The following is an 18,511-nucleotide window of genomic DNA, read 5'->3' on the forward strand; positions in this document are numbered from 1 at the left end:
TTCCTTTGTGCCAGAGATGGCACAATGGTTAACAGGGTATCACATTAGCCACTTGATTTGGGAAAGCTCTTCCACTGTCCCAGCTGTTAGAGCAGCCTTCCATCTAGCTAAGGTTAAATGCATAGTGCTTGACCACTGCACCCCTACCCTATGGGGCATGTTAAAAAAGCAGCTCTATTACTTCCCTTCACCAGTGGACAGCACAGAAGCTAAGAGCTGACTTCCCAAAGGTAATAAAAAAACACTCTTTAACCAAAAGGACCTGAAATATGCCCTCCCAAATTCCACACAGTTTTCTTTCTCCACCCAGGGACCTCTTTTCTTTAAAAAAAAAAGGGACAAATTACATACTTTGAAGCTGTACATTGCATTAGAGGCTTTTTTTCCTCACTATTGAGAGTCTGGCCACAGCTGTCTCTCTGTCCAAAGATGCTCAGTTCAGCTGTAATCATTATCGACTATAATGAGATTTTTGGCTTTTCCATTCAGGCAATAGAGATTGCATGACCCACACAATAGGTGTAATTATTGTCAGGGTGGGTTGCTGAGCTAGAAGCCTTCCCAAAGATTTTAGCCTTTTTTTCAAGCACTTAAATCATGTAGGTCACAATAACTTAATATTAAATACTGCTTTTTTTTTTTTTAATAATAGTTTCACAACAACAATTTATCACCTGATGTAGGAGGGTTTTTTTGTCTCTGTTCCCTTGGATACAGGGATTCTTTAATGTTGATAGACTCTTCACTATTGAAATATGACTGTTGTGGGTGCCCATTCTGAAACTCTTTTGCTTCTGTTTGTCTGCATGCCTGGCAGGGGGGTCGTTTCTCTGTGGTTGTGTCTGGGAGCAGCACCTGTAAGCATTCTTCTGTCCTGATTTAAAAGAATTTAAAATTACTTACTGGTAGAGTAATTAGAAATCAGAAGGTGTTGAGGAATATTGCTCTGAGTGCCTGTCTGTTGGTGTCTGTTGTTTGGGACTGTATTTCCAACCCTCTCATGAGAGCGTCAGCTTTTTCTGAATGAAAGCAATGGAGAGCTGTGAGGGATTGCAAAGGAACTCTGCAGCAGCTTCAGATGTGTCTAAATAATGGCTCCATCCAGCATGCAAAAAGCCTTTTGGTCTTGACACTTTAAAATATATCCTCTCCTGTTCTGCTGTGTCAAAGTGGGAGCCTCTTGAAAGGGCACTGTGGAAGGAATGCATAAATTTTCTAGTAACAAATCTTGGAGCTTTATAACAGTTTGTGGGTTGGTTTGGCATTTCTTTTTCTTCTTCTTCTTTCAATGAATTCTGCAAATTTGCCACATCCTTATTTAACAAGAGAAATCTCTCGTAGGGGATTCCAAGTAGCTTGGCTTGGCATGATGGAGTGCCAGGGAGGGCATGGGTACTTTCCAGGAATAGCTAATAACTTCAAATTCTCCTTAGGCGTGATGCCAGGGTGAAGACATTTTTCATCAGCAGAGACACACTGATGGCTGCCCCTCGGTTTCCAGCTGTCTGATGGGCACCCTGTGCTTGGGAGATGCATTGGCCCTGCTTGTGGAGCAGAAGTCTTGGGCTCAAAACCAGAGCTGGCTGGGGGGTGCTATTAGCCAGCCCATAATCTGTACCAAGGGGGGATATGTCAGAACAGCTGGATAATGCTGTTCATTGTTTTGGGTCAATTCTGTCTAATTTTGACTGGGGATAATAAAAACAATATGTAAAAATAATTAAACTTTTTGAACTTACTAGCAATGAGGCTTTCTTTCTTCATACAAAAATGAAGTTTATTTTTAAAAATGAGTATTGTTTTCTTCTAAAGAAAAAATTCAGATTGAAATAATTTCAGGTTGTCATAATTGTAAAAAACCCCAAAATGTTCTGTGTGAGTCAGAGAAAAACTTGGGGGTTGTTATTGTGTTTTATTCTTTCTCAGCCTTTCCTTTTCAACATGTTATTTCTTCCCCTCACACCCAATCTCTTTTTCCCTGGAGTTTTTGGATCAGCTAGTACCAACAGACCTGGCTTGACTTCAGGCAACCTCAGCTCTTCTACATCTAAAGCAAGGAAAAATGATCCTGACCTACTTTGTAAAGTGCTCAGAGATCTGCAGAAGAGCCATATTTTGCAATTTTAAAACCATGCCTTTGGTCTTTACGAATGTTCAGTGGTTTCCCTCCAGGTGTTTGCATGTCAGCTTTGCCATGGTTTGGGAGGATTAGGTTGTCTTTTGGCAGACTGCAGGCAGACAGTGTGTGCTGATGGCAGATAAGCCTCCTCCTCTGTGTTCTTTCCCTGAGAACACCACCTCGATTACTTCATTTAACACCACTTTTAAATACGTATTTCAAAGCATATTTGTGAATATCTCCTTTGTCTTGCTGTCTTTTAATTACCTCATCCCCACAGTTATTCCTTATTATGCATCTCTGATACTTTATTAATTAACACACTGTGCAGTATACTGAGGAAGTTGGTATCTAAGATGCCATAAAAGTTGAAAGGATTTATCACCAAGAAACAAAATAATGAAGGCAAAAATGTGTTTTTATCTGCCAACAATGACAAGCAGAATGTCACTGGAGATGTGATTTTTTTTGTTTATTTTCTTTTTTTTTCCCCCCTAAAACAAGCTAAATAATCGTAATATATGAACTGTGTAAAACTGCGTATTTTTTTGGTATGGATGTATTTATCACTATTACTGTGTTGACACTATTTTTTTCAATGTTACCTGTGTATTTATGAGAAGTGCAGTTCACAGACATATACTTTGTTTTGAGGCCTCAATGCTCAGGCAGCTCCACCCATTTGGTGATGGACATTTGGATAAGGAGCTTTTTGGACAATCTTTCCTTTGCCAATATCTCAACTCCTTTGCTCTTCTGTTCCAGATACATTGTTTCAGTGGAAGCATTTTCCCTCAATATCCTTCAACCTGCAAAATGAAAAAGAATCTCAGCCCTTCACTGATACAAAGTTTGTCTAATACACTGTCAACTTTCCTTGCCTTTCAGCCTGTTGTTTTTTTAAAATCAGTTTAAGCTTGTTCAGGTGGCTGTTTGTTTGTTGTTGGTTTTTAATCCCTCTTCTGACTGGTTTGTTTTACTTTTCTATGATATTGTTTTTGCCCATCTGTTTAATCCGTGACCCTACCCAGACATCCGGACTGTATATTCCAGTGAGTGCTCTGTGCAAAATAATAATGTACGAATCCCTCAGGAAGCTTGACCTGAAATTAAGTGCTCCATAAGGGCAGCGATCCGATCGGAGAGTTTCTCTTCCTCCCAGGCGCTCCTTCCAGCCATGTGTATTTCCCACTGCCTTTCCCATGCTCTCCAGTGACAGAGTCCTTTTCTTCTTTCTTAAACAGGTGGGCTCTGCATTGCTCAGTCCCTGAAAATCCCCCAGGATCGCAAGGACAAGACCATCGACTTTGATAAAATTATCAAGCAGCTCCTAGAAACTCCCAATGCCAGGGCCATCGTTATTTTTGCCAATGATGAGGACATAAAGTAAGGATGACTGAGGGAATTAATTTGTGTGTGCTTGATAGCTATGCAGGAAAGAAAAAGCAAGTAAGAAGGAATAACAAAGTGGGAATGTCTGTTGCTAAGAGCAGTGTGGGGACATGGAGTGCTCATGCTGCGGTTGCTGCCCTGGCTCACATGGTGCCCCAGAGCCTCACGGTAGTGGGGGGATGGGAATGATGATCAAGGTCTGGAAGAAGCTTTTCCTGTCATAGGATTACTTGTGCATTGGAAGGCAGTACTGCCCTTACCTCTCAAAGAGGTGTTAAGAAGATGCCCCTCTCTCCAAGCTCATACTACTATGTGTTGTTCATTAATTCAAAATCTGTTTTATGGCAAGTGATGGTTAGTAGTGATAGAATGGCTTGGATGCTCAAGGTTGAACTACATTAGGTGCTCAAGGTTTGACCACTGACCGCTTGCTAATAAAATGCTGTAAGGTATATTTTAGACTCTTTAGACTCTTTAGACTATATTTTAGAAGTGTGACTCTCATTTCTCACTTGCACATGTTACATCTTTTCTATGAAGAATTTTAAATTAGCTTAAAATTTTGATGACATTGTTAATACCCGAGAGGCTCAGTTCTATAAAATGAGACAAAGAACTTAAGATAAAGTGTCAGTAAAGTCAATGGCAAAACTTTACGTTTTAGTGCAATCAGGATTTCAGTCTTAGGATACAGGGTGAATTAGAAAGGTTCAATTTGTGCTGCATGGATCAGGATATTGTGTGTTGTGAAATTCCTGAGCTGTGTTGATTACAGGACTATGCTATTACTGTTCATTCTGCAGCTGCAAAACATCATTTTTTCCCAAGAAACGGTATGTTTAAATGAAATTAATTTGTGAACAAAATGTTCTTTTCTGCAGGCAAATCCTTGCAGCTGCTAAGAGGGCAGATCAAGTTGGTCATTTCCTATGGGTGGGCTCGGACACATGGGGCTCCAAGGTGAGCCCCTTACTGCAGCAGGAGGATATTGCCGAGGGAGCCATCACCATCCTGCCCAAGCGAGCAACCATAGAGGGTAAGAGGTCTCTCTGCTTGACTCTCTCCTGCTTCCTGCAACACTGGTGGTACAAAAGGGATCGCCCACAGTTTTTTCTCATACGTGTTTCATGAATAAATGTGTACAGATATGGTAACATACAAAGAGTATGAAGTAAATTGAGGAATTTTTCATCTCCTGAAATTTTCCTATATGTCTGTGTTCCGCATCTGAGAAGCCCACAGCAGTTACTTATTAAAGTCACAATTTCAGAGCTTGTATTAAGCCGTGGCAATATGACAGGGCTCTGATCACTTAAAAGAAATTAAACCAAAACCATCTTAACATATCATGTACAAATGTAGGAGGAGAAAATCTTTTGTAATTTATATAACATCTCTGAAGCACTGGGTAAGTTTTCTGCTGAAGAAGTAAAAATTCATTTTTATATCAGCATTTTCCATTTAAACTTAGCTTAACTTTTATTTTGTTCAGATCAAGCACTATATTTATTTATACTGATTGCTTGTGTGCTTCTCAAACACATGTAATGGTACTTATGCATGTGCATATAAAAGTGAGGGCCCACATTTTTACATAATCCATGCATTTCTCAATGTTTCTTTTTTTTTTTTTTTTCCCCTACAGTGTTTGTCTGATCTTTCCTCAATTTGTTATGCCTTTTGTCTGCATAGATGCTTAACTATCCACATGGCTTCCTCTGGGCAGACCAAACTCACCAATTTGGGTCCGTGTTCTCTATATTATGAAAAGAAAAGCCCTTTATAAGGACGACACTGAATAAAGAAAACAACCTCCTCAGCTGGCGCATGGCTTTGTGTCAGGCAGGGTCTCCAAAGGGTCCTTGAACGTTTTGCCCACATTAAAACAGGCTCTGGTGTCTTCACTCTCAGGAAAACCAAATATTTGCATTCATTTTTACTGTGTCTACACCTCATTAGTTATTCTTCTCAGGTATATAATGTGCTTCATCCTTTTACATTTTCAAACCCTGGAGGCATTTTTGCTTGTTACTTCTCCATAAATAAGTAAAGTTGATAGACAATGAAGTGTTTGTTTCTGAAAAGCAGGATATTTTAATAATCTCTTCATACTCTCTATATTCATCCCTGAGGGTTTCTGACACAGAAACAGAAAGTCTGCCAACAGTACACAGAGTTGAAAACTTTCCAAGTTTGTGTGGTGGGTTTTTTTTTTTTCTTCCCTTCTATATTACACATTAAACACATTGGACATAATGGGAAACGTGAGGTTTGCTTTTGGACACAATAAGCGGCAATAACAGAGCGGAAAGGTTCAGGTATAGAAAGTCGGTTAAACAACTGTTAAAAATACCAGCGTATTTGGTGTATCTTCAAAAACACATGTCCAGTGAGCCCACAGATATTTTCTTATTCACTGAATATATTAGACTATTGCCTAAAAGATGGCTAGTTGCGGTTTCCACTTGTACTCACTTAATTTGCATTGTTATTTGTTTGTGATGCTTAAATTATGTTTTACACATACATATAGTTGTGTTCATTCTTTGGGTGTGGGTGCCATACAACCCATAAGTGTTCTGGGACCTTTGCATGTTACTTTCCAGAAAGGGAAGAACACTCAGCCAAAAATGGGTACTGTATTTGGTATGAAGGGAGAGGCAGAGCAGAATATCCCAGAATAGCAGTTGCACTGTCAATGGCAAATGTTTCCTGGCTGCTCTGTGACCGCTCAGAAAGGTTCAGGCTGGTTCTTGCCTTCTTCAATCCCGTTCATCCATCCCTAATTGCCATCTGTATCTGCCATCTGCTCTGTCCTGTTAGGAGGAAGAGTAAAGGGATGGTTAAGAGCGCAGAGCAAATTCTCGTTCTCCTGAAGCATGTTTCCAGAACTCAACATTTCTGTTTTCAGACTGATTCTGTTTGTTTCATCCACTAAGAAAAACATCCAGTGAAATCTGTAACTCACAGAAATAAGTAATCCTTAGGTATTAGCATTTCTTTGCTTAGTGAGGCTGTTATCTGTATGGATTGTCTGCCTTTCTTGCATTTAGACTGCTGTATGTTGTTTTGTTTGTTCTCCCTGTTGTTGTAGTAATTTCATTTGGCTATGAATTCAAGAGAACTGGAAAGAGACATTTTAATGTTATTCTTTTATCATCCAGCAATGAACATCTGCTTCCTAAAATTTAGTAATGCGTTTCTTTTGATGAATACATAAAATAAATGAAATAAGAAACCTTGATTTTTCCCTATAAATTGGTGGAAACAAACTGAATTAGCAAATGGAACTCAATTTGCCCTGAAGGACTGTGTCTTGAGCAGTATCCCAGTCTAGGAGTCTCCTTTTTCTGCGGTGGCCTGCAGCAGTGTTAGTGCCTGCCCCTTAGGGCTCCAGGTCAAGGCAACAGTTAAACACCACAACTTAATTCCCACTGGATTTGCTGAGACCTTCTTTAGTAGAGAAGAATAATTATTTTACTCCTCAGGATTATCTTATTTTTTTCTGTCCTTTTATCACTGTGTTAAATAGTGTTTGTCGTACATTAGGGAAAAATTCTGAACAAACTTCACTGGAAACCGATAGCACTGCATTTCCCATACCTTAATGTGTAATATGTGATACTGCTAGCCTCTTCTCATACTTCAGGGAAAAATGCTAGTCTAATAGGCCAGGAGATGTTAAATAGCATTGAAAAATAATGTGCCTGCATGTTCGAGTGTATATGGTGTACTTTGGATTATCCGAGTTTTGACATCTGTAAAGCTACTGGTCACATAAGTCATAAACTGAAACAGTCATTATACGAAAGACATTTTTCAAATAACACTTCTCCCCCAGTCATGACTCTTCAATTCAAAATGCTAAAGTGAAATGTGGGTGTGCTGGTGTATGTGAACCTACCTACATATATGACATGTGAAGTTTCTATTTTTGGTAACAGTGAGTATACCCCAGCAGCCTCCAACTCCACAGAGAGTCTAAAGCACTCGGTTTCTTGTAGAATCAGGCCCCAGATAGGCAATTATTTGTCTTGATACTTGATGTCACTCTTGGGACAAAATTTTCTTTGCCATAGTCCCATGGGTGATTTAGGAAATCATTACATGAACAGAATTCATTCATCTTAAGTCAGTCTTAATATAGCACAATTGTGTTTGATGTAATTATGCTGAAAGGATAAAGTTGCATCTTATTTGCATAATTGCAGTAGACAGGGAGCCAAAGGAAGTACACACTTAAATAGTAATCACTTCATGAAAACTCGTGTTTGAAACAAGTTCTGTAGCCAACTTAACCAAGTATCAATGAAGTTGAAAGGCTTTGTGAGGTTTTCAGGGAAAAAGAGCATAATGTATTTATTTTCAGAGCAGCTATGGCAGCAGCAGAATATTGTATTCTGGTTATTGTTATTTTGAACTCTTCCAAAATCAGGTTGTGATAGTGAGTCCTCACGCTCACAGAAGTTTACTAAAACTTCAGCCCAGTCCTGAAACTTAGCGTGTGCTCAGAGGAACAAGCACACAGTGTTGCACCGCAGTACTGCCAAGTACCTGTGCTTATTACGTATGTAAGAGTTTGCAGTCGTAGGCCCTCTTTCGAATAGTCTTTTACTCCATAAATAATCTTTTACTCTTTGTAACATTTTGGTGAAAAGGTGTGATGTAACCACAGAGTGAGTGTCAGTTCTGGAAGATGAGAAAAATTAAACAAATTTAAGCAACAGGTGAAAGATGTATTTTCAAATGGCAGTTTAAGTGGGATTTTTAAATTATTATTACTATTAATATTACAATAATATAGAAATTATTAACATCTGTGGCTCTGTATACATCTGATATTCATTAAAACAACAACACAACAGGAAAAATCCACAAAAAGTCTTTCTTCTCCAAAATACGTTTGGTGGGATTTTACCTTCTGCCACTTTGTTCCCCAGGAATCCTTATTCTTCTTCATGCATCTGAGGAGAAAGTTAAACTTTGCACATGGGGGAGATTCATGTGTCAGTTTGGAGTTGAAGAGAAGAAAGAGTGTCCTGCTAATCACAGGAAGGGTGGCATGCTGCAAAGAGGAGGAAGTGTGAGCTAAAGAAGGATTTTGGCCAAGCAAAAGCAGGCTATTGTGGAGTAATGATACGATCAGGATCATGGTAAAAATGGGAGATGTTGAGGCAAGTGAAACAACTACCAAAAATTTCAAGTGCAGAGGTAAAATGGAAGCAGAGTGGAAAGGTGGAAGAATTCAAAAAGTGGAAAGAATTCGAAACCCAGTGTTCTGCTCTTGCAGTTCAGCTGAGCTACTTGCCTTCAGACTAGCAAATTACTGTACACGGCTGTCTTTTCCTTAGGCAGTGATAGAGTGATAGTCAAAGATTTCATTTGTCAGATTTTTAATTTGAAGTCTCAGAAGCTTTGTAGGCCATCCAAACCAGTAGGAAACAAAGTATAGAAACACTGCCTGGATTCTCAGGAGTGGGACCATCTTCATTCCAGCTGCTGACTTCCCAAATGACAGCTGGGATGAGCTGCAGCCCTTTCTCTTTGTAGGTGGAAATGAACTTCTTCCACACTAATCTTTTTAATCACAAACTGACCTTTAAGTATTCCACTGCCACTTTACCTCTTCATGTTTCAGTAGATTTAATAAACTTCAGAGCATTTCCTCCTCTTGTTACCACTACTGTACGCAAATCTAATTATACATTTTAACTGCCTGGGGTAGCTCTCTTTATTACACCATAGAGATGTATATAAGAGTTACCTGGATGACCCTCTGATTAAAGATGATAATACTACTGCTCCAAACCTCAATTAAAGTTCTCCCTAGCAGGCAGATTCAAAGTCAGGAGTTTCTAAATTCTTTCCCTGGAGGAAAAGCAGAGCAGTTCTTTCTGCCAGTGATAAGAAGATATCTGTGGCATGAGGGATAGAAAAGGCTTTTGGAACAGGTTTGTGCGGTACTTGCTGTTAGATAATGCATGTCCAGAAGAACTCAAGTCCAAGGAAGGGAGTCAGGCAGATGGTCTTGGGTTTCAGAATAAGTTTCTTTTCCCTTTTTCGGTTTGCTTGTTGGGGTATTTTCCCCATTTTTTTCTTCTAGTCTAAGCAAATAGCTACACTCCAGATCTATGTCTCAGTCTGTAGTATCTACTGAGGTTAAAAATGGCTCATTAAGCTCCTTCGGGAGTGTTGAAGGAGAACATGCATGGTAGGTAGAACAATAGCATTCAGGATGTTTGCTGGACCTTCCAAAGGTGGCTGCAGCTCTCTACATGGCAGCCCAGCAATATATTTTTACCAAATGCAAGGTCACAGCTGAAATGAGGAAATAAGCAGCTTTATTCCTGCACAAACATTCCTATTGTGCGACTCCAAGATTTATGCTGTACAGAACCGCATGAGGTGCTCAGAACTTGCTCAGGAGGCACAGTCGAGGTGGCATCCCTGGACAACCTTTCCAAGCTCAAACCTCTTCCTCGAGGCTCAGCACAAGAAGAACTAATGCTTGTTCAACCCTTGTTATTACCTGTTAGCACCTTGTTAAGATCCACATATGAAGTAGTGAAAAAATAATGTTCTCAAGAGTCAGTAGTAATTTTGGATTATCTTTTTAAATCTACCCACTCTGACAAACACTGAGGTTCAGATATACATATATATTACTAATTATTTTGGAAGCCTGGCAAAATGCATTGCTAATGATGAAAAAAATATCCTTAATGATCTGAGATCAGAATTTGATGCAACTAAACAATGTGATTCAGCTACCTTCAGGATTAATGAGCAATTCCAACAAACTATGGATGTGGCCAAGTTTTGCAATCTTGTGAAGCTCTCCACTATGAGGTTAAAGGATGGCTCCAATTCAGCACAAGGAAGTATATAGCTATTAAAAAAAACCCAGAAACATTGCAGGTGCTGTAAACCAACACAACTGGTTTTCAGTTGTTTGTCTTCCAAATAAATGGTGAACCATGTTTTTAATGTTTTGGTTTTATTTCCAACAACAGCTGATTTTCTTCTTTTTTGTTTTGGGCAATATTATACCCAGGAAAAAAACAATGAAAGAATAGTGATTTAAGAAAAAATTAGAATTAAATTATATCTCACAATTTAGTGTGTCTCAAATATTAATGTGTCTCAAATATTTTACTTTCACAGCCTCAGTCTATCAAAGCAAGGGAGCTCAGGGTTTATTTTCTTCTGTGTTAGAGACAGTACAGAATTTTATCCAACCTTAATGAATATGGGCATTCTGTTCTGTGTCTAGCTATGGTTGCATTTACCCCAGGATTTCCATGGGAGAGATGTGCTTTGTGCAGTACTTAACCACCTTCTCCCTGAACAGAAGATTGTCTTATATTTCATAATAATATTTCTAAAATAATCAGGTTTTTACAGCCTGCTTCAGTCTTTTACAGTGTTCTGTTGTTCTCAAGCTTTTTCTCTGTGTCCCTGGAGCCAAGAGTGTGCTTTTAAGAGAGTAAGTGAGATGGAAAGATCTGGCTCAGGGGGTTTGGTTCATCCCAGGCTGTGGGGCTGCTGGGGCCAAGGAATCACTGAAGTTTCTCTATAACAGAGCCCATGGACACCAAAACCTAGAGGGGAAACCAATCATAAGAGAAAAGATGCAAGAGAAGTAGCATGGACCCTCACTCCCAAATTTACTCATTCTTCCCATTTGCTCCCCTTAATTTTACTCTCATCTTCTTGCCCGTCTCACCTGTTTTACTTTCTGTACTGCTGGAAAGGCTCCAGCGTCAGTGGATTTGTTCTTCCTTGGCACCTCCAAGTTGGCTGTTTGAGAGCAGTGAGACGAGCTCCGCAATCTTTCCTTCCCTGCACCGCCAGCAGCGGGCTCCAGAGCATGGGAAGGGGGCACGTGAGCGTGTTTGTCTCCAGTTTCTGAGGTTTTAAATAGGGTAATTACAACCCACAACAATTAAGATACACTTTGTGGTCGTTTCAGGTCAGTAGTTTAACTGAGTGACTCTGGTTTGGACACTATCTTTTACAAGCCAAGTTTGCATGGAGGACTCTATATGTATATATAAACTTCTGTGTATTTGTAATTTTTTTCTCCATGAGTAAATTGTCTTTACCAGCTTTGGAATTAAAATGCTAAGGGTGTTGTGCACTCATATTATTAAGTATGTATAATCTGTTAAGATAGGTTTGTTATTTCATCTAGTACATTTTGTCAAAAAGATGCTTTCAAATGGCAGTTTGTATTCCTCATAGAAAACCTGGGAGCTGGCCAAGCACAGGTGCAGGAAGAACTTACCTTTTGTTCTTCTGTATCAATCACACAATGTTTAAAGTCATTCTTCCCACAAACTTGTGGGGAATGAATCTTTCCCAATGCTGATGAAGCCATTAATTGAATTTAAATTAATACCACAGTTACCTGTGAACGTAAGACACACAGTTGTGAAAAGTTTATTGCATATCGATTCCAGCCTGTTGAAAAGTCACTCTGGGAGTTAAGATCAGCTTTTGATTTCCCCTGGCTTAGTGCGGAATCTCATTGCCTCTTGCCTGTGTATGTACAGACTCACGCTGCAGGAGTGAAGTGTGCAAGGACAGACGGACAGATGTGTGCAGCGGGCCAGGCGGTGGGCGGAATGCTCCTAAGTGAGCACGCTTTGCTTGGACACCTAGTGAGCCAGGCATCAGGTCTTACACACTCTTCCGTGGGCTGGCAGTGTGAAGTTTCATGGTGTAAAGCGTGGTGCAGTTAAATGTTGGGGTAAATACCGCTGTGTGGTAATGCCCAGTCACCTGAGGTCGATGGATATTGTGATGCTGGAGAGTCAGGCAGACAGGCTCTGTTACCTGACTGTAGTCAGGAATTGTACATTCACCCTGGTGCTGGCAGTAGCAATGCAGTGCTTGACTTTAAAGGGTTGAAGCAAAGGCTTTGGGGAGAGGTTTAGTAAGCTCAAAGAGAAAGTAGCTTAAGGGTAGCATTACTTTTTAATATCCAGAGATAAAGAAGTTAAGAAACACAAATTTTATAAAGTTTCAAATTAATGTTATTTTTGTACTTTTAAATGAAAGCATTGAAGCTTTTTTGATTTCTACCCCCCCCGTGTTTAAGATTCCCTCTGAGTGTCAGTCACTGAGAAACCCCCCCCAGCTGTAATCTGTTGCTGATGCAGACACAATGGAAACACCCCATAGCACTCCAAACCTGAGCTCCCATGAGGGGAACACGTTAAAAAAATACCCCATCATTTGGCAACTCAAAATGTAAACTACATCATTTCAGAGTGGTATTTTGCTAAAGTTACATATCTGGCTGGTTTGTAGTATTCAGTCTTTGGAGTTCTTTTAGAGTCTCTTGGGCAGCTTGAAGGTGTGATCTTTTTAGAGTATTAAAGAGACTTATCTGCCACTGGTCAGTGCAAGACACAGCTCATAACCACAACAGCATTAGGAAGAAATTTTACCTCAAATGGGGTTTGAACCAGTACCTTTTCAAATGGCATTGCTGCTTCATAGCAAAGAAATTAGGCATAAAGCTCTAACTGGATCATAAGGAGCCGTTGTAAAATTAACATCTAGGGAGCTTCTCTTTGGCCCCTTGCAATGAAATAAACTGCTCACCCAACGTACAACAGACGTGGCTTGCTCAAAATTGAGGTACTCCGCTGATCGGAGCCAGCTGTTATTAAATCTGTGGCTATGTGTATCTGTCTCTATTTCTGTATTTTGTGTACTGCTCCCAGGGTTGATTTTGGCATTTTCTCTTTGATGTTCATATTTAACTGTTATTTCAGGACACTGGAGATTGTGTGGGTGGTTGTTTTGAGAGAGGGAGATGTGTACACACACACACGAACTAGAAAGGTTGATGTTATAAGAAGAAATAATTCACAGACTAATATTTAGCTATTGATCACTCTTCAGATATATCACTGGTGGTCTTTGTTTTGGAATACCCTGAATTGCATCTTCTGAAGAGCAATTTTCCTCTCAATGATCTATCACTGAAGTTGTCTGCACTGTCTGTTAGACACATTTGGGTAATTTCCATCCAGAAAAGAAGCACTTTATTTTTAGAAAGCCTGCTATCTTTGTGTGCCAGTTCCTGGTCTGCATGTGATCTGGTAGGGACCCTCCAAGCCTTCCTCGCAGGTTTGCTCTGCACAGAAGGCGTTAATGGGTATCCGTGATTGGAGAGGCTGCACGGGGGAGTGTTTCTTCCCCCACACAGCACACAGCCATATGCTGCTTTCCAGCATTTTTGCAAGGCAGCAGAGCCAAGGGCAGCTTGGGCTGGCAAGCAAACTTTCCATCCTTGCAAGCACTATTCAGCAACACGTGGATAACACACAGCAAGCACATGAGGGCGGCAAATGATGGTTTCCTATACAAGCCCCCAGATTAGGAAATCCTAGCGTGTTCTAGTGCTGTTAGTCTTTGCTTCTGTGCAGTTTCAAGCCTCATTTGTTGATAAAAATCCATTTTCTGTTTGTTAGTAAAATTGGCAGGAGTTTCAGGGTCTGGGGAGTGACGAAGCTCAGCGGACCTCACTGGACCCTGCATGAGTGAGCCTCTCCTGGGCTGCTGAAGCAGAACTGGCTCATGGAGAATTATGGAAAAATAATGTCTTTGTTTGGAATTCTGTTTAGGCATAGAAACAGAAGTCAATTAAAAAAAAATCTACTACCTTCTCCCACTCCCTTAGAGCAGTACTGGCACTGATACCATGCCAAGCCCAGCACTGGCATTGTATTTGCCTCCTTAACTCAACCCAACCGATGCAGGGTGCTGAGAGGATGAGTGATTTCATTGCTGCAACAACAGAGCAGGAGAAGGGAATTAGGGAGGGTGGTTGGTGAGGTTTTCTAATTCACAGGAAGTATATTGGCAGCGTATTTGTTTTGCTGTGGATTTTTCATGTATTTTTCATGTAAAAAAATTATTCAAGAGCTTTTTGAAATAAACTGTTCCTGTTTTAGGTAAAAATAGCCATGAATTGTCCTAAATATCTAGTTATAGAAATGCTGTTCTGCAGGAGGGCTGAGAACTACATTTCCTAATGGAATGGATAATTTTACATCCCTTATATACCACTTTGGCAAAGCAGAAAGAATTTAACATAGCATGTAGCATTTCCAATCCAGTGCCTGGTGGACTGTCCATAGAAGTTGCAAAACAGGCAATGAAGAATGACACTTTTTCGAGCAGCAGGAGTGATGGTCTCTCTTAATGTTTATTCACATTTGTGACAAATTTGGGCTCAAGAAAGAGCCCTGAGTAAGGCCTTTGGGATTAGGTCCATGGGTAATAGGTGATTATTTTACTTTACAATTATTACAGTGATTTCATTTGTGAAGTTTCAGACACTGAAATTGGGGGCAGAGAAACACAGAATACAAATACAATCTGTTTCCTCCATAAGGTGATGGAAGAAATAAAAGGTTCAGTCATCAGTCTTTTTTACAAGAGTTATTTTTTGCAAGAAATTAACATTAATATATTAGATACTGAAATCGAAGAAACAACATCCCTCTGCCATCTGCTAAGTAAATACTAGGGCAGCCTATTGGAGAAGTTTCTGTGCAGGAAGAGGCAGAAGCCACAATGGAAAGCCCCTCTTGCTCCTCCAGAGCTCGGAACACCTCCCATAGCATCACACCGTCAGCAGCCACCCTGCCTGCACCTTCGCATGGGCTTCATGTCAGCCATGAGCCAGGCAGGTGCCTGTGTGGTAGCAAAGAGGAGCTGAGATGTGTTGAACCCACACTGCCGGCTGAACCTCATGGCATCCAGGAGGCTTGCTTTGCTGTTTCCTGGGTCTCATGTCATTAAACCAGTATATTCCCTATACAGCTGCCTGGCAGGTGAGGGGGGGCAGGTCTGTGTGTTCAGCACTCATCACTTCTGCCTCGCTAAGAAACTGCATGTGTTTAGCAGAAATATCTATTAAATCTCATGTGTAATTCTTCATGTATATTAAATCCTCTACTAAGATTACATTGAGTCTAATATATTTACAGTAACACATTATTTACACTCTGCTTTGTTTAAATTCAAACATTTCTGTATCTTTTTCCATTACTCCTTACAAATGGTAATAAATATTAACTTGTTTAATATTTCTCTTCCTCTTTGGGGGCAGTTTTTATCTGTCTTTGAAAGATACTGAAAGCAAAACTTCCTAAATTATCACAAGATTATTTTTTTTCTTTTTGGTATGTCTGACTCTGTTACTACAGCCTAACAAGATTCTTTCTATAAGCCAGTTAAAATTAGTCTGTGAACTAATGACTTACTTATTCTTTCTCTTTATTAGTAAGCCAGAAAATAAATGCTACTTCACAATCTCTCAAACAAAGCAAAACCAAAAAGTATGAGACTTTTATTAAAATATAAGTAAGGCAACCCTGTTTGCAAGTAGCAAATTAATATGCTTACAGTATTCCTTAAAAATTATTCACTGCAAGTATTATGTGTTCATTAGTGTCTGTGTTTTCCTGCATGAGTAGATATTGGTTGCCATCCTAGTTCTCACCACGGGGATCTGGAGCATCCCAGGCAAGATTTCTGCAGGCTCCAGTTTCTCCACTTCTGGGGCTCCATGCACACCAACACATGAGAATTGTGTGTTTCTGAAACAGACGGAGAGCCACTGGGTAAGACAGGTTCAGACACAAAAATTAATGTGTTAATTTTAGACGTGGACAGAGATTTGAAAGGATTTTCGTGTTTGATTGTGGGATTTTTTTTCCCCTTTAGTTTGTGTTGTTAATGCGTGAATTAATATAGGCTTTGAAGGTAATAGTTTAGGAAATAATACACATAATTTCCTTAAAGATGATACAATGAATGCTAAAATGCCCACTTTACTCATGCTGGGTTTGCAGATCTGCTTTGGGAATGTGTTGTCATTCTGTTGACTGACCAAAGGAAATAAAAAAATCCTCAGTGTAATCAGATATGCTAGCTCTTTAGTAAAGTGAAGCAGGAATCAGTAGATCAATGATCTTGATCTCCTGGCCAGGATAGATAATACAAACCTTTTCTCTCCTAGTTAAAATACAGTTGTAAGATGATGAAGAGCTGTGTGTTTGCAAGTCAAGATATTCCTCTGTGCAGTTTAAGGTAAAATGTCTTGAAAGTGTACTTCAGTTTTTGTTTCAATTAAATGATGTAGTCCATTTGGAAAGAAAAAGATCTAGAAAGAGGAAGCACAAGCTCAGTGCCTGAGATTTCAGTGATCACAAATTCCCTTCATGAAGCTTTCAGTGGATTTCTATTCACCTTCTGTTTCTGCAGCTCCTGCCCTGCCTGATGCTGCCTCCAGAAAGGAGAAGCTCTATTAACTCCTTTGGTAGTGCTGATGAATTACTGTCTGCTTTCCTGAAAGGTGTGCCATGCATTTTGGAGCATCTCTCCCCAGCAGCACAGCTTGCACTGCTGCCCTCAGTGAGGGATGCTGAGCACTGCACATGCTGGGAGATAGGGCAAATTAATTGACATTTTCTCTGCTAGAAAACTCCTCAGTATGCTGTTTTCAGTTTTTCTGTGCTAATCTCACCCTGATAATGTTGATTAATAGCTCTGTTTTTCACGGTTACTCTTCTGCTCCTCCATTTGTCCTGTATGGTAGGGCAGGTCATTGCTGCCCTGTTGGGTGACGAGGATTTGGGGAAGCAGGGGCTGCTGGCACAGCCCAAGCCGAGGTGCTGTGTGTCCACTCCTCTGCTGGCTGAGTGATTCCTGTGTTGTTCTCCTGCAGCAGCAACTGCTTTTGGAAGAGTCAAAAGCCATTATTCTCTCTTCACAATTCATGCATATGCACAGGTAAGTGGGCCAAGAGCTCTCATCTACACCTGGAGTCAGGCTGCAGTCAACCAAAGCTCTTTACACCTGTAATCTTTCCTACCTCTTAACTAAGCTAGGACACAATTAATAATGTGATCAGTCATGCCAGCTATTTAATAAGGAAGGGCCAAGGAAACTAAAGTTTGTTATTAAACCAATATAGAAAAATGCAGGGGAGGGGGGATGGGTGGGAAAAGAGAAAAGAGCAACACACCCATCCACACTTCCACCCTCCTCATACTGCTCTGTCAGCTCTGCCACTAGTTCAGCAATAAAGAGATTGTTGTGCTGATGTGTCTCACCTTACAAAGTACCGGTGTTAGAATTAGTAAAAATGAAGTATGAAGAAAGTGAGTCAAATTGATTATTACTACTGAAAAGAGAATGGTGTAATTGCTTGTGAATAGTGATTAAGCTTAATTAGAGTCAGAGTTTTGCTATTACACTGATAAGAGCCACCTGTAGTGCCTAAGCTTCAGTATAGTCTCCCTGAGTAGGTATGGTACCAGCATCTTTGCTTTTCTGCATTAGAGTAGATGAGGTTCTTGGCTCTCTTCTAGTATGGCATGTATGTAAGTGTCTTGGTTTCTTCCTCATAGCTGTTATAGTGCTGTGGTTTGGATTTAGGATGAGAACAATGTTGCTAACACACTGATGTTTTAATTGTTGCTGAGCAGTGCTTGCACTAAATCAAGGACTTCTCAGCTTCTCCTACTGCCCTGCCAGTGAGGAGGCTAGAAGGGGGCACAAGAAGCTGAGAGGGGATGCAGCCAGGACAGTTGACCCCAACTGACCAAAGGGATATTCTAGACCATGTGATATCCTGTTCAGCATATAAACAAGCTGGCTAGGGGGGCTGCTGCCTGGGGATAGGCTAGGCATTGGTTGGTGATGAACAATTTTTTATTTTTATTTTTTAATTAAAACCAACCTATTATTTAAATTTCTCTCTCTAACTTATTTCCTGGGGCAGTTGTAGTGGTGGGCTATTCAAAGTAACCCTTAATTGCCCATTTAATGAGGAACTACTTTTAATCTTTTGTACTGTGTTTGTGTGGCAGGGTTTTGGTAGCAGGGGAGGGAGCAGAAGGATAGCTCTTTTGAGAAGCTTCTAGAAGCTCCCCTGGCTCCAAGTTAGACCCACCTCTCGCCAAGACTGAG

The 18,511-nt window shown here is 40.2% G+C and overlaps 1 protein-coding gene across 1 annotated transcript in view; it reads left to right on the forward strand.

The window, feature by feature from the left end:
• Positions 1-18,511, forward strand: part of GRM7 (glutamate receptor, metabotropic 7) — a gene marked incomplete at its 5' end in the record, with an annotated part of 133,395 nt that overhangs the window by 53,662 nt on the left and 61,222 nt on the right. Inside the window, 2 exons of the mRNA XM_010161906.1 lie at positions 3,364-3,505; positions 4,393-4,547. Coding sequence (XP_010160208.1) covers positions 3,364-3,505; positions 4,393-4,547 — 297 coding nt within the window. The remainder of the gene's footprint in view (positions 1-3,363; positions 3,506-4,392; positions 4,548-18,511) is intronic.

The sequence above is a fragment of the Eurypyga helias genome, unplaced genomic scaffold, assembly GCF_000690775.1.
Source record: "Eurypyga helias isolate BGI_N326 unplaced genomic scaffold, ASM69077v1 scaffold9092, whole genome shotgun sequence".
Classification (NCBI taxonomy): domain Eukaryota; kingdom Metazoa; phylum Chordata; class Aves; order Eurypygiformes; family Eurypygidae; genus Eurypyga; species Eurypyga helias.